Here is a 25,591-nt window from a genome sequence, read left to right as displayed (position 1 = left end):
AATTCCTCTTAAATTATTCTAAAAATAAAATCATTTTCTGACAATTCGCATATTTTGGCCATGCATAAACGCATTCTTTGGTCTGTTATTTCTTTGGGTCGTCGCTGGCCGTTGACGTTGCAAACAATTTGCGTGAAAAACACTTTTCACACAAACATTCAGACAGTTTGAATCCCACTCACCCACACTTCGCATTTCGAATGGCTACAGTAAATATTATAGCCTAAGTGACGTATAACATATTTTCCAAAAGCTCGTTCGTGAATTTATGGCCGTTTAAATTATAATTTATATTTTGGATTTTGCATTAACAAGATGCCTGTTAATTAGAGGAAAGTTTGGAAAGTTTGGAAAGTTTTCTGTGGGAAATTAGAAGGGAAAACTATATGGTAATAGGGATTATTTTTTAGAATTTTGTTAAGAAACTTTTTGAGAAAGAAATCTTAGAAAAAGTTCTTTAAGAAGTTTTCATCTTGATCTATGACTTTCGTTATTTCTACAACCACTATAGCCACTGTATTAAGAGCTGTATATAGGCTGGATTTTCCCGATGCTGCCAGCGCCTGCTGCCTGAAGTAGCTGCGACGCCGGCAGCATTCGGAGGCCTGCGAGCAGAGCGATCTTCAGTACCGCGCACGCCGGTGATCGCTTCGCACTTGTTTTAACCAAAAAAAAAAGTTACTAAAAAACACAAATAATTAAGATACAAAAATTTGATATAAAGCAGTTTGCAAATCTGCTGCTGTGGCATTTTTTTTCGTGAGTGTAAGATCGTTGATCGTGAAGTGAAAAGTGGAAAATCCGAAGATCAACGTCTTTGGTTTGTCGCAGTGAAAAGTGTCGCGTTGGTCTGTTTTTTTTGTTTTTGTTTTTGTTTTTGTTGTCATTCTCGTTGATGACGTTGTCAATCCAAAGCCATATCAGTCCCTGTCTCGCTCTAACAGTCTGTAGCCCCGTCTCTTTCATGCCGCAAACTAGACAGAATTATATGTAAAAAAAAAAAAAAAAAAAAAATTCTTCATTTTTTTGTTGTTGTTTTTTTGTGTGTGCCGCGAGCGGCGCTGTGGAAAATGTGAAAAATGTGTGCGACAACTGTGGCCGCCCCCCGTCCCTGCCCCTGTCCCTGTCCCCTTCCCCTGGCAGCGTCTCTGCCTGCGTCGACGCTGACTTCGCTGTTGGCTGCGTGGAAAACAGCAACAACAACAACAATAACAACAATAACAACAATAACAACAACAGAGAAATGTGAAAAATAAATGAAAATTGTTTCGTTTCATTTCTTTTGTCATTTGAATATAAATAAGTATATATCTAGACGACGTCTGTCTATTTGTCTCTCCCCTCCAAAAACCATATATCTATATATATTGCGATATATATTTATATATCGGCTGATCTATATACGATCTGAACATTCTTAAGTGTTTCCCGACTTGCCAGCGGTGTAAGGAAAAGCCAGACAGATTTGGAAAAGCGATTAAAAGACGCCAAAAGAAAAAAGAAGAAGAGTTCAAAGTGCAAGTGCAGTGAGAGAAAAAGTGGAGTAGGTCGATGAATGGATTGCCTGCATGGCCCACATCACGACGACGCACGGCAGCTTAAGCCAAGCGCCAAGGTAAGCGATTCGCTTGTACCGCTGATGCTGCAGCTGCTGCTGATGCTGATGCTGATGCTGCCCTTGCCAACCGCCTCTGTCAGTGCCACTGCCTCTGTCGCTGCTTCAGTCGCCGTCGCTGCCCTAAGGCTATAAGAGATATCTTTCCCTATCGTTTTGGGTTGATTTATTTTGCCTTTACAGGGAAATGCTTATCTGAAGATCAATCAAATGGTTGAATTTTCTAGGGAAATTTAATTTATTATTTAGAAATTAAAGAGGAGGAGGTGGTTGCCTGCCTAAACTGGCTAGTTTAAGCAAAAGTTTTAGCAATTTTATAGATTTTGGTTAGTTTATGGTTTAAGGAGAGAAGTTTAAAGATAAATTAGACTTAAAAAGAGAGATCTTATTAGCAATATTCTGGTTTTAACTAGCTTAAAGGGGTATCAAAGGAAGTATATTTTAATCTAAAAGAACTTTCCTTGATTAAATAATAAAGTTTAGGAAATAATTCATAAATAAATTTGGGTTTTTTTACTTAACAAATTGTTATTTTGTGGCACCTCTAAGTTATAGGTTTAAAATATTAAAAATATTGTTTCAAAAATCAAGATTTTTAAGACCTTTTCAGTCATACGAATACCCACTAAGAGTTTTAACTTTCGTTCTTCGTTAATTTTAATAATTTTTCGTAATACTTAAGTCCTTGAAAGTCAAAAATAAACCCAAAAATAACAACCAAAAATAATTAAAAACAAGTGGCCGGCTGTGTTTTCCTAAGCCATTAGCCAAAGACAATTAAGAAAGCCCTTAGTCAGTGTGTTTTCTGGGATTATGAAGTATTTAGTCAGCCCCCGTTGGCTTCCCTTTCTATATAGTATATATATAGTATATAGTATATAGATTATTTGCCACGCGATTTCATACTTTCATTTTCGTTTTTTCTTTGATTTTATTTCACTCTGCACGCGCTTCGGCTAAATCATTCTTTTTCCATTCTGCATTTAAATTTGGTTTTATTATTTTCTAAATATTTACGCTGGAGCGAGGCAGTTAGCGTTTACGACTCGGCCTGCGGAAAATATATATGTTCGTTCAGGTGGTGCCTGGTTGCCTTCAGGGCAGCGTTTGAGTTATGATCTGTGGCATTAAGAACTGAAAATAGTTGACCAGTCGAAAGATCATCATCTTCTACGGTCATGTAAGCTTTTTTTTTTGGTTAGTTTTTAGCCCTAAAAAGAAACTCAACCTCGAACTGTGAGGTTTTCCTTTCTTTCTGGGTTTTATGTTATATTTTTTGTTACACTTTTTTTTTGCTTTCATCGATTGGCTAATTAACGTGGTCCAAAAGCGCATATGCCATGCCTTTGTGTTCAGTCAAAAGAGCGAGTGTGTGACAGAGGGGGAGAAGGGGAGACAGGTGATGATTATTAAGACGAAGGGTCAACCTTGGCGGCGTCTTAAAATGCGCTAACAAGCGGTCTCCCATGTCTCCCGGGTCTAAGCTGGACTGGTGGTGCCCCATGCCCCCCCTCTCTCTGACTGTGCTGTGCTAACCATAATTTCTCTCTTCTTGGCCTCTGTTTTTCTAGCTCTCTTCTAGCTGTTTTCCTTCCCCGGCAAAGGCCCCTCTTGCTGGCCAATTTGCTCTTCGGCATTTCCTACTTTGACCAAAGCCAAGGCTCAAGCTGTTTGAAAATTAAATTAGAAGGCATGAGTGGAGGGTCTAGGGTTGGCACAGCTTTTAGAATACTCTTTCTAAGAGATCAGTTTTGGTTTTTGATTTTCGGAGATATAAATTTGGTCAAAAAACAAAAAGTTTTCAGGTTGCTTTACTTTGAGATTTTTCTAACAAGAAGTTTGTTTTGTTAATCAAAAAAGTCTTCTTTGAAATCTAACAATTGGCAAACCAAAGGTTAGGGAAGGGTAGAAATACCTCAAGAAAGGGTGCCAGGGCAAGCATAGCCACCGTCGATCGTTGGCGTTGTCTTTTGTGGACCATCAGGTCGAAACTGAAACCACCCAACCACCCATTGTCGCTGTGGCCGTGTCAACCCGCCACGCTGTTGCACTTTCAAGTGGCGCGCGCGCCCGTACACATCGCTGCCTCATAAAAAAAAAAAAAAAAAAAAAAAAAAAAACATTCAAATTTCGATTTCGTGCGTCGCGAGGGTGCCCCAAAAAATCCACAAAACTGGTGTCTGGAATTATGCATGCGGCGCCCCATGTGCGCTCGCCAGCAGAGATGCGTCACAAGAAGAAGAGGTAGTGGTGGGCTCCAATCTCTGGAGATCAATCTATCTAACGGCTCGTTTCAATTTGATTTGCTAAAAAGAAAAAAAAAACCTCAAATAATGTTTTTTCTAATATTTTTTTCAATGTGTGTGCGTGCATGTGGCTTGTGGTGTGTAAAATTGGAAATGAAATTGGAAATTGGATCGGAATGTGGACACAGGCAAAAGCAGTTTGTCATGCAGGATAATTTTAAAATGATGTAAATATGTGAAACGTTTTCGATTTCCCGAAAGTAACAAAAAAAAAAAAAAAAAAAGTAATTAAGTGATTCCCCGCCCACCCACTAAACCTTAAGCCAGCTTGCAGTTTGGCTTAGATGGCTGTAGAGGATTGCTTGAGCTGTAGTTCCCTAGGATGTCCTGATCTTAGTGAGTTTTGGTAGCCATTGTTGTTCTGTTTTCTAGAAATATTTGTGTAAACTTTACTTGAGATTGTATGGAAAGTTGTTATTTTGTTAGAAGGAAAGAGTTTTCTTTGATTTTTTAATACAATTTTCATTTCCTTTTTTCGTTTTCTAAACTTTAAGTAAAAGTTTGTGGGAAACTTTGTCATAATTCTGTGGGTAAATGAATAGCTTTCTTAAGCATGAAAAATCCAGAATATTATCAACCTTTATAAGGTTATATTTTCTGATTCTGCTACTCATTTCTTTTTCGCTGACTTAACTCACTTTTCTTCTTCTGATTTCCTTTTCTCTTTTTCCTTTTTTTGTGGGGCAATTGCAGGGAGTTCCAACTTGCAAGTTGGCAGTTGAAGTGGCAAAGCGGATATGTTGGACGGCACGAAACAATCCCATCAAGTTTGTGCCACTTGTTCTTTGTGTGTGTGTGTTTGGTGTGTGAGTGTAGTGTGTGTGTGTGTTTGGTGTGTGTGTGTGTTTGGTGTGTGTGTGTGTAGTGTGTGTGTTTATGTGGTGTGTGCCTTTTGATTGCCACAACCTTGACGTGAAGCGGAAATATTTGCCCAGCACTTTTCGTCTTTGGGTGATTTCTTTCTTTTTTTTTTTGCTTTGTTTGGCGGTTTCCATTTTCCGTTTTCTGTTTTTGTTTTTCCACGAAAATTTTTTAATTGATTTGCCTTTGTTTTGTTGCTGTTGTTGTTGTTGTCGCCTTCACCGTGGCCATGACCAGTTAGCCGCAAAAACAAACGCCTCTTCACTTTCCCCCCCACAACATTTCTCCGACTTTCTTTGTTGTTGTTGTTGTTACTTACGGAACACACACGCAGGCGGTGTTTTATGTGTGTGTTTGTGTGTGAGAAGAAAAAGGCCATCAATTTTGTTATTTTTAGCATGCAAATCGTTTTGTCAGCCTTCGAGGCAAATGACTTGGTCGAGAGGGTGCCTTCATTTGTCCGACATCCAGCTGGGCAAGATCTGCTGGCTTCTCATCTTCTCAGCTTCTCATCTTCCCTGCTTTCCTGCTGCCATGCAATCCGTTGCACTCGTGTGGTTCATTTTTGTTATTTGTTTGTTTTTTTGTAAGCCTCTTCCTCCCCCTGCTCTACCCTGCACCCAGTGATGGAGGAACTGTGGCAAACATTTGATCAATAATATTTTGGAGAAGTCGTCCCTAGGAAAACGAAAAGCGCTTTCGCCATTCTCCTCACGTGCCGTGACTGCTTATTAGCCATGAAGGTTGCCGGCGCCAGCTGAGTTAAGTTGAGCTCTCGGGCAAAGAAAAAATATTATAAAATCATAGGAAATCTGACTTAGGAAAAGGGATATATGGATATTTACTGTGGCATTGCAAGAAGGAAATAAAATCTAAGTAAATTTGTTTTGCAAGGTTTTCCTTTTGTTTTTTCTTATTAAAAAGCCTTCACAAGTCTGAAAAATCAAGCGGGAAATACTCGTATTCATATTTTCCTGATTAACCATAAAATATTTATCATTAAAATATCTTATTTTATATTCCAAAAGCTTTTAACACTTTTCCTTCAGTGTAACATTGCTTTGGTTCGGCTTTCTGGCCACATGGTCGTCGAGCATGCAACCCACCCAGTAGTAGCCCTCACCCCACCTCAAAACGCCCCGCTTAACCCCCTGACCCACGAACTAGTGACACTGGGCCAGGGTAATTTGCATGGCAACAGAACTACAACAGAAGCAGAAACAGAAACAGCACGGTGAATATGAAAACTCACAATGAGCCGGCCATGATCCATGGTCCAACATTGCGTATGCGTCATATGCTCAATGTTGTTCCCTTCGTCGACAAATTGCAATCGCACATGCAATTCAATTCTATACCATAGTAAACCATATTCTCAGCTCAACACACGGCAACAATTGTCCTTGGTCCTTGCCACATACTGCCACCTCGTAATGGTGGGGAGAATGATATTGGAATTTAAATTTGAATTTGATTCGGAATATGAATGGGTGCTTGGCTTTTACGAGCCATAAGTTGCCAATGCTTTGGTGTTGAATTCATGGAACAAATTAGGCAAATGCTAATGTCAGCCAAAGACCACATATTTTAGATATATTTGTGTTTAAGTCAATAAATGCTTTTTTCATGGGTGTTTGAGTTTTCGAAGGGTGAAGAAAATTGAGATTTTAACTTGGGTTGAGGCCAAACTGGCAATAAATTTACAGTCTGGGGAAGAGTATTTACGATTTTTAAGGTTTTTTTTATTCTTTTCTTTCTTTTTATCTTAAATGTTGCTTAGGAAAGTGTTGTTAAGACATTGATAGGTTGGAATTACTAGGCTAGACTTTTTCGATATACCTTAAGTTTAAGCTTACAGCCTACCTTCTCTGTGAAAGAAGTCTATGTTCTGTTCTTTAAGCAAGATTATTTCACTATGTAGTTCCACAAATCTGTTTAGCAGACACCTAGTTTAAGTCACTATATAGTAAATGGTTTAAAAATATTTTTAAAATATTTAAACAAAGTGAAAAACCCTCATTTTTTAGCTGAATTTTTATCACATTTCCTTATCTCGCAATAACTTTACACCAAAGTTAACCTTGATTTTTCACTGTGCATTGTTGCTGCTGCTGCTGCTGCTGCACACACATTAACATTAATCGTCATGCAAACGCATACACACTCACACTCACACAGCGACGGAGTTACGAAACCGAGAGACCAGCCAACGAGCAAAACAAACTACGAAAATGACGAACGCGACAACGACAACGACAACGACAACACAGCGACAACACAACGACAGCGACTGCGGCAACGACGACAACGACGACACGAAGCCGAATTGAAATGTTGCCCTCGGCTGTCAGGCACTCACACACTCACTCACATTGCCACAATAAAGGCCAAGAGAATAGTAGCTTAGTTAGTAGAATTAACAATCTTTTACTAAGACAACTTCAAGCAAATGCATTTTGGACTAATTATGATTTAGAATCGATTAGATTTTGGCTTGATAAGTGAAGGAATAAAGATTGCATTTTGGACTAGAAAATATGGAAATTACTTTTCCGTCCAAAAGAACCATATTTATTATTCCCATAACTAAGCCAAAAATTATCTAAAGGCGGAATGTAATACCTCATTGTAATTGTTACGAAATTTCCATAAAAACTGCATTCCCAGCTAAAAATGTAAAATTTTAGCAATTTTCAAAAAAAAAGGTATGACGTTACCCCTTTCAGAAAATGCGAAATTTGGTTTCTCATTACTTTCCTCCAAGATGAATGTCTTTTGCCTGTAACTAAGCCATTAATGGTCGGAATAAGGAATGCCATACCTCGTTCAAATCGTTATTAAATTTACATAAAAACTGCATTCACAGCTAAAAATCTTGATTTTTGGGCAATTTTAGCGAATTTTGATGATGTTACCCCTTACAGAAAATGCGAAATTTAGATTCTCCCTATTTCCTCCCCAAAGGGACAGCATTATTCCCATCACTTGGCCAATAGTTACCCAAATCTGGAATGTAATACCTCGTTGAGCTCGTAATTGAATTTCTAGTAAAACTGCATTCACAGCTAAAAATCTTAAATTTTATCAAATTTTCACAATAATGAATAATGTTACCCCTTATCGAAAAATACGAAAATCGGACAAAAAATGAATTTCTCAAAGTCGATCAGATAATGATATGGGGGTTTAGTTCCGATCAAAAGCTGCACAAAACAGTCTTTCTTTAAGCTCTGCGTCTTGTTTTGACTAAGTTAGAGACATAAACCCGATGAAAGTTTGCTCAATTTCTGGCAAATTTCATAATCCTGATTTTAGTCCCAAAATAATCAGAATTCTTCCCATAACAAAGTCAATAATGGTAGAAGGATGGAATGTCCTTCATCACTGAATTCGTAATTAAAATTCCAGTCGAACTGTTTTCCCACCTAAAAATGTAAAATTTTTTGTAATTTTTCGAAAAAAAGGCAATGTTACCCCTTATCGAAAATGCGAAATTTGGTTTGCCCCAATTTCCGCCCCAAACTGGTAGTTTTCTACCCATAACTAAGCCAATAATGGTCCGAATATGGAGTGTAATACCTCGTTGAGCTTGTTTTTTAATTCTTAAAATAACTACATTCACAGCTAAAAATGTAAATTTGGTGCTGTTTTTTGTAAAAAGGGATGATGTCACCCCTTATCAAATTCGAAAAAATTTGCAAAAAATTAAAAACTTTAAAATTAGCTCAAAAATGATTAGAAAAGTGTGTTGCGGTCATTAGATTCATAAAACAGTTGCCCTTCTAGCTGTAAGTCTTACTTTATCTAAGCTAGAGCTTAAAAACTGCATAAAATATTGTTAATTTTCTTAAAAATTCGTTTATTATAATTATTATTATTTTTTCTTAATCAGTAAATCAGTATTTTTGCCATAACAAGGCTTCTTTGCAGTAGTTTTGTTAAGCCCTCAAAACTATGCTACGATTTTAACCGCAGCTGTTTACTATCCACTCGTAACTCGGAGTTCACGAGCTTTTGGCCTTTCTTGTTCTTGTGAGTTGAGTTAAAGTCGGGCTGCCAGCATATGTGTGTGTGTGTGTATGTACTTTCATAAGTATGTGTGAGCCTGAGTGTGTGTGCCACCGCCATCTGCAGCATTTAGTTAAGTTAAGCAATGAAGTGAACCCAACTGAACCGAAACTGGCCGAAATTGAAACGACGACAACAGCGATGAGGAATCGTTGCCATGCCTATACTATAAAGGATATATGTATATAGATATATATATATATATTTTTAAGTGTATGTGTGTGAGCGGTTCAAGTGGTGCTGCTGGCTTAGATTTCTGTTCATTTTTTTTTTTTTTTTTTTAATATTTTTGGTGCTGTTTCTGGTTTTTTGGTTCTGGCTTTTTGGCGAATAGTTTGTCCCGGCCAGCCAGCCAGGAAGCCAGTTAACAGAGCGCTCTCTCTCTCTCTTACTCGGCCTCTTGCCGTCCCGTTCTCTCCCTTTTATGTGTGTGTGTGTGTGTGTGTGGCAAACTTCGTTGTTGCTAGTGGAATTGCTGCTGCCACTTCTGCCACTGCCACTGCCACTGAAACTGCTGCTGCTGTTGGCTTTTGGCATTGTCAACAACGCGGCACAAAGTTCATACAATTGTGACACGCGGCGCGTTAAGCACGTGGCTCTGACTGATAACACAGTGTTAACATAGAAGTGAAAAATATTGTAAAAAAAAAACTTAATACATTAATAAACTGAAAACCCTTTGAAAAGGATCGTTTGTATTTTTTAATTCGTTTTTTTTGCAAGTGTCCCGCGAGTGTTTTAGTGCGTGTGTGTGATAAGCTTGAATGACCTCCTGACCCCCTGTGATTTTTGTTCAAGTGTCATCTTAAGGAAAAGTGCGTGGAAAAGGCCAGGAAAAACTCGGCGATTAGCTAACGTCTGGGCCATAACCATTTACCATTTACCATTTACCAGTTACCAGTTAGCTGCAAACCGGATTCAGTGCATTCAACTCCATTTTGGATGGCATCCAAAAGGAAATGCACGGATTGTGAAATGCAAAAGGAGAGCGGGGTCCTTAAAGGAGTTGAAACAAGCAAAGGATTGGAAAACTTAAAGTGAAATTATATATAAAACTTAACAAATCAAACTTAAATTAATATAAAAACTAAACTTTGTTAAACCCTCAAATCAAGCATTATTAATTATTAAAGTTAAAAAGGCACCTTAATATGAAGCACCTTTACCAATAAAGTTAATAATTAATCACCTTTAAAACACTTTAATTTAATAAACAAATCAGATTCAGTGTGTGCTAAAAATATTCAACTTACAACCTTAAACATTGCCTTAGTTTGTGATATTCGATTAAATCAGAAAAATAATCAAAAACCAAACGAAATACCTCATTTAAAAAGCAAATCCGTGTTCATTGACATTATTAAACCTTAAAAAAACATAATTTATAATTCCAAAATACTTAAAAACTCAAAAATAAACCCTAAAATTCTCTAAAAATCACTTTTAATAAGTATAAAAAATGATTTATAAACATTAATTTAAAAACAAGAAATATAAAACCTTAAAAATCTTTAAAAGACCTTAAAAAAATCCTCGAAATGAGCAGCAACAATGGCAACGACCAGTCGCAACAGCAGCAGCCTACACCTGCCCCAAGAGCAACAGCAGCTGCAACAACAGCAGCAGCAGCAGCAACAACCACTGCCCATACGGAGGCTGCTAGTGCATCTGGATCCGGATCTGGATCACAGGCATCGCGTCCTGCAACGGCACCAGCGCGTTCCAGCAGCAACAACAACAATAATAATATTGCCACCAGCAGCAGCAACAGCAACACCACTACTTTCTACAGGGTCAACCTGAGCAACACGAACGGCGGCAACATCAACAACAACAGCAACAGCAGCGGAAGTAGCAGCAGCAACAATCCCAACCAAGCCAGCAACAACAATCATCATGAGACAGGCGGTGGCAACAACAACACCACTTTGGTGGTCAACACCAGCAGCACAGGGGCAGCAGCAGCAACATCAGCAGCAACTCGTGGAGGAGGAACTGCAGCAACTGCCACCAACAACAACCACATCTATGTGAATCCGCACAGCTATGACAGCAGCACCACCGGCAGTGTTAGTGGTTCGACGGCAGTGATGCTGCCACTGCCCCTCAGTCTGCCGCTTAACCTGCAACACCAGCCAGCGGCAGGAGCAGGAGGAGCACCAACGGCAGGAGCAGCACTCGACGCCCAGCAGCAGCAGCATCCGCTGGGAGGCAGCAACACTGGAGCCATCAGTAGAATCGGAACGCTGACAGGAACTGGCACCTCTACGTCCACGACCCTGAGCACCCTGAATACATATCTGTTTCCCTGCGGCGCCGATTCGGCCAGCAGTTGCGATCTGGACAGCAATTTTAGCCAGATGCTCGGAGCTGGCAGTGAAGGTGGAGCCAGTAGCTCGCTCAGCCAGACAACGGCACCCGTGGGAGCTGCAGGCACGGGCTTGGGATTGGGCGTCCAGCTGGGCTTGGGCTTCATCAATAGCCGGCGACGTATACGGAGGCTGTTTGGAGTGGGAGAAATGGTACCGCCCGTGGCCACGCCAACGCCCTATGCAGCCGCCTTAAGGCGACGTAGCTCGCAGATAGTTCAGATGACCAAGAAACGGGAAAAGGAGTTGGAAGATTTGGAACAGCAGCAGAGGATAGCCACGGTGGCATCGGCAAATGCAGCATTTCTCGAGAGACGCGAACAGCAGTTGCAGTTGCAGCAACAACAGCATCAGCAGCATCAGCAACATCAGCAACATCTGCAGTTTCCCTTCAATCCATTACAACCGGAGGCTGGTAAAAAGAAGAAAAAGAAACCACCTGGACCACCGGCCCATACGAGACAGCAATCGTCGCGGACCATGGACGATCCCATGATGAATCGACCGCGCAAGAACACGCCGGCTGTTAGCAAGAAGAAGGACAAGGGACCGGAGAACCCCTATGAGAAGTACCCATCACCAAAAATCAAAAAGCACCCACCGCTCTTAAGCCTCACTTCTATGAAATCAAAAAATGAGAACAAAAATCTGAATCTGAATATTAATATGAAAATTTTATGCAGCAAAAGCAAAGAGCTTCTCTTACCATATGATTTTACGCGCTGACATTTATTTGAGTTTCTCGCTTGTAACGATTTGAATAAAATAAATTAAGAGATACCCGCAAAGATAATAGTTTTTTAATTAGTTTTGTTAAGTAACGCTTTGCTTTAATGCTTATCAATGCTTTTTCTTCTTGATTGATTGATTGATTGATTGATTGATAGCCCTTTCAAGCACCTAAAGTTGACAATTTGATTTAAGGCCCATGTGACAGTGGGTGGAGGATATGGTTTATCCTAAAATTAGAGATTTTTTAAGCTTAATTCGTTTTATTTTTAAGAGTCTCACTGAAGTCTTTGAAGATTTTAAGATGTATTTTAGGTTTTTTGTATATTTTTTCGATTTTATTTTAGGTTTTAACTTTAAGAAACTTTTGCTTAGCAAAACTAAGTTAATAAGCTTTGCTTTTTATTAGTTAAGTTCTTTATTTCTTAATATTTATTACTGCTTTAAGCTTTACTGGCTTTCCAAGCTAAACTTATTTTAAGTATTAAACTTCAACTTCTTTGTCTTGAAGTCCCTTGAAGTTTGCCAACATCATTCACTTATTATTTTACGAAAATCTCTAAAGATGAACTCCTTTATCAGCTTTCAAAAAGTATATATCTTTTAGCAATCTGACAAATACCTTTCCCTAAACCTTACTTATTGTTTAAAATCTTAGAAAAAAGATTAAGGTGACACCTTGAAACTAAACTGTATATGAAAAACCTTTCTAAAACAGAACACCCTGCTAATTGCTAACCAAAAAAAACACAACCAGCAATCGTGCTCAAATGTCACATGGGTGTAATCAGCTTGCTGACAGAGATTTGGCCGTCCCACAGGGCGAATGCGTAATGTGCGCATTGTAGAAGGGAAGAGAAAATACCACATTAAGTTCTTGCTGGCTTGGGGTCAGAGACAGAGCCAAGTTGCCGCCAAGTCAATGCCCGAAAGTCAGACACAGAAACCGTAAACGAATCCAGAATCTATAACCGAATCTGAATCAACAGACAGTAGACGGCGCCAGTTCCAAACTGTGGCCCCAAAGAAGAAGAAAATAACTCTGGGAAAAACAAGTAGTGAAAAGTTTGTAAAGGCGGTCGGGGGAAAGGCGAGAAATAAATGCGTAGTCATCTGAGCGTCTAACTGGAGCCAGTATAAGTCAGTGTGTCCAGGGGCCAAGAGCTAGCTATCCTGTCTGCCAGGCCTCGTTACGTATACGCCACCGAGTCGAGTGACTCGGTTAATTGCCCTAGGTCAGCACAAATCAAAGCTAGCTCTTAGCTCTGAATTGTTAAAATCTTTGACAGCTGTTCTCCCGTTTCGTTTTTGTTCTTCTTCTTTGGAAACTTTGGTTTATTTTAGTCATATACTAACCGCTTTTATGTAATGCCTTGGTTTTCTCTTTTTTTCTTGCTTTCTTTCTGGCCTGGAATGGGGTGTGGAATTGCTTTAATGTGGCTTGCGTGTCGCTGTGGACTGTGCCCTTTGTTGCTCTGCTTTTTCCCTCCTTTTTTTTGTTTTTTTTTGCTGCTAAAAAAGAATTTATGTCAATGCCAGAAGCGACAAACAACAAACGGCAAAACAGCAACAAGAAAACAATAACAGAAAGCGAATATTATAATGGCATAAGGGGGGCGGTGGTGTGGGTGGAGGGTGGGGGTTGGAGGGTGAAATCGGGAGTACTACTGACTTGGCCCCAAAAACATTACTCTGCAGTTTCAGTTAATTGGCAAGGCACACAAACACACTCAGCCATTGGCTCATTTCTGGGGCCTATCCCCCTTTTTCAGTGGCCAACACGTGGGCGACAAAAAAAAAGGCAAGCACTGAGAGAAATTATTAGGTTTTGGTTTATGTTTTGGTATAAATATCTGTTAAGGTTTCTATTTTAACTTCTGTTTGGGTAATTAAGTTCTTTACTTAACAGAAAAATCATAAAAACTACTCAAATTTACTCACTAGTATCAGACTTTTTCCCAGTGTATCGCCAGAGAATCAGAGGTGTGGGATGAGTGAGGGCGAGAACACGCGACGCCAGCGCTGCGACATGTAGCCGCCATTTAAATTGCCCGGCAAGGCGACCTCGCCAACCCACCGGCCATCCATTGGCCTCCCATTCGTCCGCCCACCACCCACAACCACTCTCTGTTCCTCCTTCTTCCAGTCTGCCCCAAAACGTGGGAACAGCAGACCCGGAATGAGACATGTTGCCCTTGATTTGTGTGCACGGCATGTGGCGGCGTGTTGACTATTTGCATTGCATGTCCGCACACACACTCACACACACACATGCTACTTTCTTTTTGTTATAGTATGCGTGCGTGTGTGTGTGTGTGTATCTGTGTGTGTCCAATAATTTCGTAACATGGCCTTTGTGGCGATCTTTGCACAGCGATAAGAGAAACTCATTGAGTTGGCCACTCGCAACTTATGGTTTTTTCCCTTGTTTTTTGGGCCAAGTGTAAAGGCCTTTTGCGAGGACAAAACAATATCACTTTGGCCAACTGCAATTGCCCTGTCATAGTATTAGTAGTGGGGTATAGGTGTAGGTGTGTGTGTAGCTGTGTTCGTTCCAATGCCAAATGATTTGCATTTTGATTTGTGATTTCTTGTGACTCCGCCTAATGACGGGGTAATTATTAATTATTCGATGTCAGAGTAGTTCTTGTTGTTATTCTTTTCGCTGACTAATTCCCTGGCCATTTGAAAGGCATTGAATGGGCGCTCATAAGTATGCTATTAAATTGTATTTACTATTATTAGTTTCGCAGGGTCAAAAGGCAGGGCAATACGGCTTGGCCTATATGTTTTGATAGCTTTTTCTTGGTATTTATAAGTCTATAAAATATTGATAATTTCTTTGTTTATTTTAGGTTTCTATCATTTTAAGAAAAAAGGGTTAAATTTTCCATTTAAATAATTACAAAAAAAAAGGGTGAAAATACTTTCCCTTCTTTTCCTAATTAAACTAATTGCTTTTAGCCAAGTGTTTACCATCTGCCTGAGCTAATTTCTTGGCTGGCGAAATTAATTCAAATTTGCCAGGCTTTTTCGCGAAAAAGAGAAGGCTTTTCCTTGGGACGCTGAGAAGTAGGCTATGGTAAAAATACATTCACTTATATACTGCAGCGTAGGGCAGCAGCAGTTGCAGCAGCAGCAGTGGCGTCTCGCACACAACTTTATCGCAAGGGTTACCAATTAGTGGAGGCATTCTGCCACCCACCTACCGCACCACCCCCCTGTGGCAGCGACCTTGAACTCGCCGGCAAATCGAAGCACGAAACGAACACAAAGCGAATGAAAGTAAAAGTTGCACGTGCTTCGTCTTCTGCGGCTTCTGCTTTAGCTTTGCTTTTCCTTCCTGCTTGCCCCCTGGCCCCCCTTGCTCCCCTTGCCCCGCTTGCCACTTGCGGCAGCTGCATGCATAATGTGAAAAAATCCACCACCAACCACACACCATCCTCCCCGCCTTTTGGCGCGAAGGTCGCCACTGCAGGCTAGATGGCTAAAAAATCCATTAGGCCCTGTTGATGAACCTGCCGCCCCACCTTCCTACCATCCCACCTTCTGCAAGAACAACAACAAACACTGACGTCACCGAAGCAGTGGCAGACCTGCCTTACCTGCCACACTTTTTCTCACCTTTCTCACCTGGCTCTTTGTCTTTGCGGCCTGCATTTACTTATTTATTGAGCGCTGCGACAAAAATTTTCAAGAAATACATCTAAAAAGATATATATATAGTGTGTAGGGAGTAAAAAGAAGGGGGGCGGCGGGGCCAAGTGACGACGTCAGCAGCGATTTATTCCGCGACAGTTTGTCGTTCATCTTTTTTTACGACCGCCGACTTTCAGATTGCTGTTGTCATTTATTTGCCGTCATAAACTTTCAATGGAATCACGCAAGCGATTTTTGCCAACTTTTCTCATACTTAGCCTTCGCCACCGCCGCCCGCTGCTTTCTTTTATTGTTCTCTACTAACACATATACAGCTAAGAGTATATGTGACAACATGTGACAGCAGGCTTATATTTGCACCCATTTTTCCCATTTCCTACTCTTAAAGCTGGCAACGCATTCTCCGCTCGAAGCCAAAGGGCGCCCCTCTTTTTCCATTAATTTCCTCCCTACCAGACTTTAAATTTCTGTATGATGTTTTGCATGTTTGACACCAAAATGGATAGTGGCAGAGGAGTAGTGAGGGGGGAGTGGGGGAAAAAACAAACAGAGGGTTGGGGGAATAAGGAAAATGAGTAGGAAAATGGAGCCAAAAGGCGAACAATAAGCAAATTGGCCAAAGGGCGAACGACAACAACAGCAATCAACAGCAATGGCAATAGCACAAGTTCCATTTTTGATCTACAGCGAATCAGTTATGCCCTGACTTTCGGGATATAGTTTTTGATCTGGTTATAAAGCCTTAAATTGGGAGAGTTTTAAGAAGAATTTGTTGGGATTTTTTATACAGATTTTTAGTGGTTTATTTTGTCTTATTTTGAAGTTCTTTCTTTGACCTGGAAAAGTGAAAGAAAAGAGTGAGAGGGTGAAAAATTGGTAGGACTTCAGTAAGGAGAGACGATTATTTTCATTATTTTTTCCAACATAAGGTCTGGTTTTACGTATTAACTAGTTTTGAAGGTTTCTTATGAAGCTTTCCAGTCAGTTTTTGCCTTTTATAGATTACAATTTTCAGTTTAAATTTCCTTACCTTTGTAAAAAAATCATTGTAAAGAGTTATGAATGCAGTTTCTTAAATCTAAAACCCAAAGTTATTCATAAAATTAAACCCAAAACTAACACTCTTAAGGTCTCAAGTTTATAGCCGAAGAAAAGCTGACTAATATTAAGCAGAAAAGTGGAAGAAAAAAGTGAGGGCCCTGGCTTAGTCGTTGCTGATGGCCCTTGATATGGCCTGCTGTTTGCTGTTTTCTGTTTGCTGTTTTTTTCTCTCTCTCCATTTTTTATCCTCTGCTCTGTGTGTTCTTCTTCTTGCCCTGTATAAATAACATTTTTGTCAAGCGCCTCGTATGACAAAGTGTCAGCTATAAATGTGTTGGACACACACTGTGCCAGCCACATGAATACATATCTATAAGTATATGTATATGTATGTGTGCTAGGCCTATTGGGCACTCAAGTGGCTGCAATTGCTAATGTTGCTGGTGTTGCTGTTGCTGTTGCTGTTGCTGTTGCTGCTGCAGTTCAAACGACAACAGCAACAATTGGCGCAGCAGCAGCAGCAGCTGCAGTCGACGTTGTTTCGCTGCTTTCTGTGTCTCCAATGTCTTTGTGGCAAGTATGTTTGGTGTTGTTGCCTATTGCTGGTACAGTATGCCGCAGCTGAGGTTGCTGTTGTTGCCACGGCCTTTCGCCAGTTGGATGCCCAAAAATTTGTGGCGTCTGCGTTGCCCTTTTCCACTTGTTGTTGCTGTTGGTGTGATTTTTGAAATTTTTACTGCCACACGTTGTTGTTGTTGCTACTGCAACTTCTGCTGCTGCTGCTGCTGTGGCGACAAATATTGTTGTTGTTATTGCTGCTGCTGCTGCTGCTGCTTCTGCTGCCTCGGCGTTTGAATTGAGTCTGCCCTTTTGTATTTGTTATTGTTGCAACGTCTTTTTTTTCTGTATTTTTTTTGGTTTTTTTTTTCTATATTTTTCGGCAGTCAGGCAAAACATTTTCGGTTCTGGGTTTCTGGTTTTCGGTTTTTCGGGCTGATGTTGCTGCCGTTGCAGTTGCAGTTGCACTCGGCGCGGAAAGCGGAAGCGTTGCCTGCTCCTCGCTCGATGCGAATAAAAAGAGAAAATATATTTAAGAATATATCAAAATAATATTTTATTTTTGGTTTTTTTCTGGAATTTTGTGATCAGCCAGTGGATAGATCACGGAGATCAGGGATCACGAATCCTCCAGATCTTGAAGCTTGATTCCTATTCTATACTCCAGAAGTGAGCGTGAAAGTGCGTTAGTGCGCGAGTGTTGGTGTGCGTGTGTGTGTTTTGCTGCCTTGCCTCTTTTCCGGGGGGGGCAGGATAATGGCCGTCGACGGCTTTAGGCCGAGCAAAACGCATTCTGGCCGGCCAGCGGATTGCCGTTTTCTTTTTGTTCAAGTTTTTCACATTTTTTTCACGTGATTTGTGCCTGTGCCTGTGCATCATCAGTGTGTTTAAGTGGAGTTGTTGCAACAACAGCAGCAACAGCAGCAGCAGCAGCAGCATCGGTTGCAGCAGCTGCTCCAGGATGTTCGTTGTCCATGCCATCAAGGATGAGATCGAAAAAATGTAAATATTTCCGCGATGTGTAAAAATCTATATAATATATATAGGAAGAAGAATAACTATATAGTTTGCTTTTTTCATGCATTGATTTTTGGTTTTTTTTTTTCGTCTCCTAACTTGCAACTGCAACCCCCATTAGCCATCAGATAAAATTAGAAATTAAAAATTGATTGGGGGGGGAGGAGGAAAACAAAGGGAAAATCGAGTAGCCCAAGTAAATTATGCAGAATTCCTTGATTTGATTTGATTTGACTTGAGTTTGAGAAAAAATGCTTTGCTTTCTATATTCCTTTCTCTCTCTCTCATGGCATTTTCTTGCTCGGAAAATCAATTGATACGCAAATTCTCCGCCCTCCCTTCACCTCCTGTGACATGGCTGTGTTTGTGCTGTGACCCAGCCAAAAATAAACTTCATTGACCGCTTCCACTTTGCTTTGACGCTGCTTTTTTGCTGTTGTTTTTCTTGACTGAAAAGTCCATTTGAGGAAACTCCCCGAGAAAGAAGGAAAACAAAAGAGGGCAGAGCTGCAAGTTGGGGGGGTTTTTTCTTTTTTGGAAAACAAATGGGTTTTAGTTTTTTTCGTTTTTTCACTGTAAAATTGCTTGGGGAAAGTGTGATAGTTGCTGGCAGGAGACTAAAGATCATGAAAAGGTAGCTATAAAAGGAAAACCCCCAATTTAACACCTAAAACTGTAGAATTTCCTTGGAAAAATCAAATATTAAGTAAGCTGAGTTATGATTTTTAAGCACTAAGAACTTAAAGTAGATCAAGTTTTCTTCTCATTTATATTTTTATTCTATGAAATCTCATTTTAAGATGTCTTTCTTGTTCTTTATCGATATGGAAAATCCATATTTTCCACATATAATCATTTTTCCATTATTATTTTCTGCTTGTGTGCGGCCTTTACATGCTGTGTTGGCTTCCCTGCAATCGCAAGTCAATCGAATTGATTGATGAACCCAACGATGGCCACCGACGACCAATCAATGTCAATTGCTCTTCCTTCTACTTCCTACTTCTTTGCTCTACTTGTTCTCGCTCGCTCTGTCTTCTTTCTTCTGGCAACTTCCGTCTTCCTTATCTCCTTCGTCTACGTCTTGCTGTGCCTCTCTCCTCTCCTCGCTAGCTTTTTGTGTCATGTTTCTGCCTCCACACTACTCGCTGTGTCTGCCGCCTTGATATCTCCTTCGACTTCTGCTCCGATAACCAAGTTTAAACGTCATTAGAACACTTTGCGTGTTATGTTTGCCACCCATCACACACCTAGTATCTAAGGCACTGGGAGGAATATTGTTTAGTTTAGAAATGCAGAAGGATTAATATTAGTTTTTTTATAGTTAAATATCTCCTTTATTGCAAATTACTTACTTACTTAAGTCACGAGATAGGTTTTAGTACTTAAAACCTATAAATGATGTCTTTTTCTCTTTGTTGAAAGTCAAAACCTTAATTTAAAGTTTAAACTATTTAATTTTGTTTTATTTATAACAAGTTTTAGCCATTTGCTAGCATGGTTTGTCCTTTACAACATCATTTATAGGAAAACCTAACCCTTTCCATGGCTTTTACTAAAGAATCTCCCGAAGACTGCTGTTCCAAAGTCATTTTTGACCTCAATTTAAGCTAAGCTGTTAAGCTGAAACTCAAGCTTCCTTTTAGATTTCCCTCAAAGCTTCTGAAAAACTTGTTAAACCTCAAAATAATTCTTCGAAATTCCCCTTATATTTCTCCCAGTGCATCCCTTTTTTCCTGCACCGCCTTCATTTTCGCAGCGTTCTAGTTCCTCTTTTTGGTTTCGGTTTCAGTTTCAGTTTGCTTTCTCTGTTTTTTTTCTTGTTTTATTTTTGTTTTTTTTTTGTTTGTTTGCTGTCTGTGGCATTTGACGCTAGTCTGGCGGCCTTTGAATTTGCCACCTCGGTTTGGTTCTTTTGTTGGCCCTACACGTATGTCTTGCACTTTTGCCTAAGCCTCAAGTCGTTCCAAACGCTAAATGCATATCTCTGTGTCAGAATGTGGAGCAGTTGGCTATAATTACACACACACACACACTCACACACACACATATATAGAAGAAAACCTTTTAGACTTTTGCCACAGAAGTAAAAGTAACTGAATTTGGTAGCCCCGATCAACTTTCACCTGCCTTTTGCACCTTTCAACCCATTGGGGGGGGCTGACAGGTGGCAGAGAGGTGAAGGCGGAAAAATGTCGGAAAAGTGTGGGAAAATGCGGTGGTTCCGGTGGCGCCAAAGAAACGTTTAACGTTTTATTCCCCCATCCCTCATCCACCTTCCCATTCCCATTTCCATTTCCATTCTCATTTTCGCCAGTTTCATTTGCATTGTTTGCCATCGCTCCGAAGTCCTTCCTCTACCAGTTTTAGTAATCAATTTTTGTTCTTGCTTTTTGTTGCACCCAAATGCTGTCGCTATCGATATGTCTATGTGTGTGTGTCTGTGTGTGTGGGTGTGTTTTTGTATGTGTGTTTGTGTAGGTGTCGCTGTAGCGCTGTGTGCGTGCTGGGGAGAAAGCTGGTGAAATTGTGGCATCGACACAGCCAGTTGCATAAACGTCGCTGTCGCACGCGGAACCATTCGAGAGTAGCAATCGCATTAAAGTCCAATTTTCAATGTTGCCAGCGCGTTGAGCTCTCCAATTACATAAATACTCGCCGTATCCTGCGAGTCCTTGAAATGGCATCCAATTCACAAGTTTGTGCTCTCCACACGAGCACATGTCTGCGTGTGTGTGTGTGTGTGTCTCTCTGTGTGTGTTTCTTCGTTTCTTCATCTTCATCAAAGGGAAATAACAAGAAATAACAAACAAAAATGCGTGTGTGCTGGTGTCTGTGATGCTGCTGCACTCTCAATTGCTCCATCTCTTTCATTTTTGTATCTGTGTGTGTGTGTGTGTGTAGCTCTCTCTCTCTCTTTTCTGCTGCCGCTCTCTCTCTCTCTCCTTCGGGCATTTTCCCATGGAAACGTTTTGGCAAAAATGTGAAACATGAAGATTCGACTTTTCTTCTAGCCAGCCAGCCGCTGTTCTCTGTTTTTTTCCGCCTTTGTTGTCATGCTGCGGCGTTGAATTTCCATTCGCATTACCATTATCTTTACCTTTACAATCGGGCAATCAAGTGCGTCGTTTGGTGATTGACAAAACTCAATTTAAGCAATTTTCGTGATTTTTCTATAATTTTTTTTCCTGTGATTTTCTCTCTCTCTCTGTGTTTGTGTGTGCTTTGCAGTTTTTCCCGGCCAGCTAGTTGGCAATTTTTTGGATAAATTTCATTGGGCTGGCACTTTGTTTTATTTATATATCCTGATTTTCTGTATATAAGGGTTAAATAAGTGCCAGGCGACTAATCTCTGCTATTAAAAATAGATTTTGTGACTACTAAATGGCGCGGCGATGCGACAGTTTGCGGAAGTGGAGAGCTAATTTTGGCTGTACTCTGAAAAATATTAGAAATTATATTAAATATAAAAATTTTAAGGTTTATTAGCTTCTTGTCAAAGCTTCTCTACTAAATAGTTTGAGTTTTATAATTAATTATTATGTTTCTGTTTAAAAAAAATACTATTTCTAGTGTTAATTCTAGTTTTATAATTTCTAAAAATATTTTCAATTTATTCATTTATATTTGTTTCTCATTTAATAATTATTCAACTCTTTGTTGTTTGTAAAGATTAATCTTGATTTTATAAAGAATAAATTAATAGATATAGAAATATTTTGAAACCATTTTAGATTCTTAACTCTTGTATTTTCCCAGCATATTTCTGTTAAAAATTTTCAACTATAATTTATGGCTTCCGAATGGAACTTGTGACTTATTAATTTAATTGCTGGAACTAAGCTGCGCTATGTTTGAATGTGGGTTTGATTTGTTTGTTTCTAAATTGGTTGAGAGTTATCGATTGTTCATAAAACTACTCGTATATGAGTTAATCTTTGATATTTTCATGAAAATTAAGCTGTTTTCAGGGGGTTTTACAAACTAAGTTTTTAATTTCCAAGTATTTTGTTGTCTTAAAAAGAAGATTCTTAAAAATATTATTAAGTGTTTGGTTTATTTATTTATTTTATCCTATCCTATCCTATCTATCTATATTTTTGATTGATTTTTGTTAAAGGAATATTTTGAAAGATAAGTTAATCATGTTTTTGTATAACCATTAATATAAATAAGAACTAAGTTAGTTAGTTAGTTAGTTAGTTAAAAAATCTTCTTAATAATCCACCTTAAATCAACATTCAAAGTTAAACCTTTGTCTCGCAGACAAACTCTCTGACTTATTTAGACAACTTAGATGTAGATCTAATATTTGTTTGCCAGTTGCAACGCCATTTGCGCCACTCTTAATTGAAACAACGAGTTAAGTCCGTTCAACCAGCACTCTGATGCAGGGTCAAATGCCTGTCCGAAGCGTATTAACTGTAAAAGCTTTTCATAGTCCTTCTTTTACTACGCTACGTTTGGTTTTCCACCCCCTTCCCATCTCTTTTTAACGGGGGTTGACCGACCGTATACCCTCCCATTCCCCCCCCACCTCCCTCCTCGACCCTTACTCACTCGTGCATTTTAGCATTTTACACGCTTTCCCCGATGTCAGTGTGTCAGTGTTACAGTGCCAAAGCCGGGTCCATGTCCGTGTTTTTGTGCTGCTGCTGCTGCTTCTGCTGCTTCTGTCTGTGTCGGCCGTAAGATGCCGACATTCCACGAAGCCTTTCTCTTACTTTCTCTCGCTTTACCCTTATTTCCTTCTCTTTCTGCTACTGCTGCGGCTGCTGCTGCTGCTGCTGGCGTTGGGGGAAACGATTTGGCAATTGGAACACACAGCACGGCACGGCACAGCACATTCACATTTTGGACCGCGCTCATTTCGCGGCATTTTTTCGTTACGTATACGCAATGTGAGCCAAAAGGCGAATGGGGAAAATGTTCAAAATTCACCTAAAAAAAAATCAAAACAAAATATGTAGTTTTAATTTCAAGACAAATTCATCATTATATACATGGATATGTATGTATGTATGTATGTGTGTGTGTGTGTGTTTATTGAAAATGTATCCTGCCTTTGTGTGTGTGTCTGTGTGTGTGTGTGTGGCTTCCTTCGATGGCCCGGTGTTTCCTTTTATTTTCCCCTGTCTCCAGCCAAATGTAAACAAATTTCAATAATGGAAAAAAATTGTGAGCAAAGGAAAACTATAAATGTATGTGTGTGTGTTTGTGTATATGTGTGTGTGTGTGTAAGTGTGTGTGGGTCAGGCGCATGTCTGCAGCAGAAGAAGAAGAGCGATTAAAGCAGCTGTGCGAAGTTCTCGTTTTATTTACATTTATTAATATTTCCTTCACTGTTTTTTTTTTTATTATTTTTATCACTCTGTGTCTCTATGTCTCTGTCTCTGTCTCTGTGTCTGTGTGTGTGTGTTTGCGGTTTAGCTCTAGGGAATTGTGGCGTCGCCATGGCGTATGCGTAATATTTTGTTTTGTAATTATATGCGCGACGGGCAAACGAAAATTTGTGTTTAATTAATTAATTGAAACGCAGCAGCAGTGTGGCAGCAACAGCAGCAGCTGAAGTAGCAGCGCAACACCAACGACGGCCAGTGACAATGTTGAAAGCGTTTTTAGTTGACCGCGTGGCGCCAACTCGAACGCAACTCAAACGGCAGTTTTTCCCCTTTTCTCATTCGGAAAAATCGTATACCCAATTATTTCTTTTTTTTTTGGGGAGATCTACATATACCTACTATATCTGGTTGTGCCTCCACCCAGTCCTAAAAACAGCTGCTTGCCACAGCTGAGTGAGGGTGAGGGTGAGTGTGTGTGCGTGTGGAAGCGAGATGGGCATATATAAATAGAATATGTGTGTGTGTGTGAGTTTTTTTTTTTTCTGTGGCCTGCATCAATCCGCTGAAGCAACGACCTTGCCACCCAAAGAAAATACAAATAAAAACGAAATGGAATGAAACACGCAGTGGCGGCAAATGATAAAAAGAAAAGCGGAGAGAGCAAAGTGAATTTTGTTAGAAAATTAAATGAATATTTTTTTACGGTGCCCCGATAAGTAGGCTATAGTTTTTGGCCCACAAAACCAAGTGCATTTTCTCGCATAGATGGAACGAGAGTATAAAGTTTACAGTAGAAATGGAAAATAAATATAAATAAATAAGCGACTATTGGCAGCAACATGTGGCCAAACCACAATGCCAATGCCACTAAAATGTAATTACAACTGGAAAACCAAACCGGCAATGAAAACGAAAAACCGCAACGAATCAACCGCAATCATCGACGACAATAAGAGCGAATGGGAAAACCAAAAACAACAATTAAAAGTGAAATGCAACTTTAGTAACATTTTATTGTGTTTTTTGTTGGCTTCTTTTTGTTTTGTTTTTGATTAACGGCTGTCGTCGATCATCTTGGCCAGGGCAAACTTGTTAATGAAATTTTCCTTTCAATTGTCAAACATATATTTAAGGAGTCTCCAAGTCGTAGTCTGTAGTCTCTACAAAGTGAAACATGTTAAAAATTTAATCAAAAAAGTGTAAAAAACTAAACTAGTTTGGCCAGTAAAGTTCCGCATTTTCCACAAACTCTTTCAAGAGACTTTCGGTGATCTTTTACTTTCCTTACCCAGCAATCTGCTAAGTAATTTACCCAACTTTTTCGCAATTAGCAATCCCAGCAATGCCTCTAGATGATCGACTAGGCCATCATCAAATCGATCAACCCAAAACCCATACACAAAAAGTGACCAAATAAATTGATATCAAATGCCGATCTGCAAATGGCAACCAAAAGAGCAGACGAATCACAGACAACAACGCTTCCAGTTCGAGTGCCACGTTTTGTATGTCCAACAGTGGCTACAGTGAGGCAAAGCTAACAGCGACGAGTGAGATATTCAGCGTGAAAGATATACGGCGCCCGGGAGCGGCCCAGGAGCGGCCCATTCCGGTGGCCGTCATGCAGCTGCAGGCGGCCGGGGTCAAAAACTTAACCAGCAGCTGCATTTAGCTCATCCATAGAATACAAATCCACCTGCATACACGCACACATATATACGCACATAGTCATATACACCCAGACACACACACACACACACACAGTCGCACACACTCGCACATGCATACGCATATACAGATCAATACATTGGCAAGGATTCAGTGAGCTCATCGAAGCAGAAAGAGAACTAGAAAACCGAAAACCGAAACTGAAACCGAAACTGAAACAGAAACAGAAACTGAAACCATGCAGATGATACTTGTTGCTGGCGGGTAAGTGAAAAGCCAAGCGCCCACCTTCCTCTCCACCCACACCCACCGATTATCCTATCCAAATCCGAAAATCCCACCCCCTTGTTATATTAT

General features: G+C 39.9%; 1 protein-coding gene across 14 annotated transcripts in view; it reads left to right on the top strand.

Annotated features, from left to right (window-relative positions):
- Positions 1–25,591, top strand: part of LOC108116561 (potassium voltage-gated channel protein Shaker) — a 135,712-nt gene that overhangs the window by 40,257 nt on the left and 69,864 nt on the right. For 2 of the 14 annotated variants that reach the window (XM_017228519.2, XM_017228504.2), the window contains exon 1: positions 10,340–11,788. The exons of 5 other annotated variants lie outside the window; for them this stretch is intronic. In XM_017228519.2, the coding sequence (XP_017084008.2) occupies positions 10,389–11,788 (1,400 nt within the window). In that variant the 5' untranslated portion in view covers positions 10,340–10,388. Of the gene's footprint in view, positions 1–616; positions 1,616–3,161; positions 4,089–10,339; positions 11,789–24,689; positions 25,499–25,591 lie in introns of those variants that run through there. 7 more of the 14 variants (XM_017228588.2, XM_017228605.2, XM_017228612.2 and 4 more) reach the window with 7 other exon arrangements.

This window comes from Drosophila eugracilis, unplaced genomic scaffold (genome assembly GCF_018153835.1).
Source record: "Drosophila eugracilis isolate 14026-0451.02 unplaced genomic scaffold, ASM1815383v1 contig_498, whole genome shotgun sequence".
NCBI lineage: Eukaryota > Metazoa > Arthropoda > Insecta > Diptera > Drosophilidae > Drosophila > Drosophila eugracilis.
This window is presented reverse-complemented; position numbering and strand designations above follow the sequence as displayed.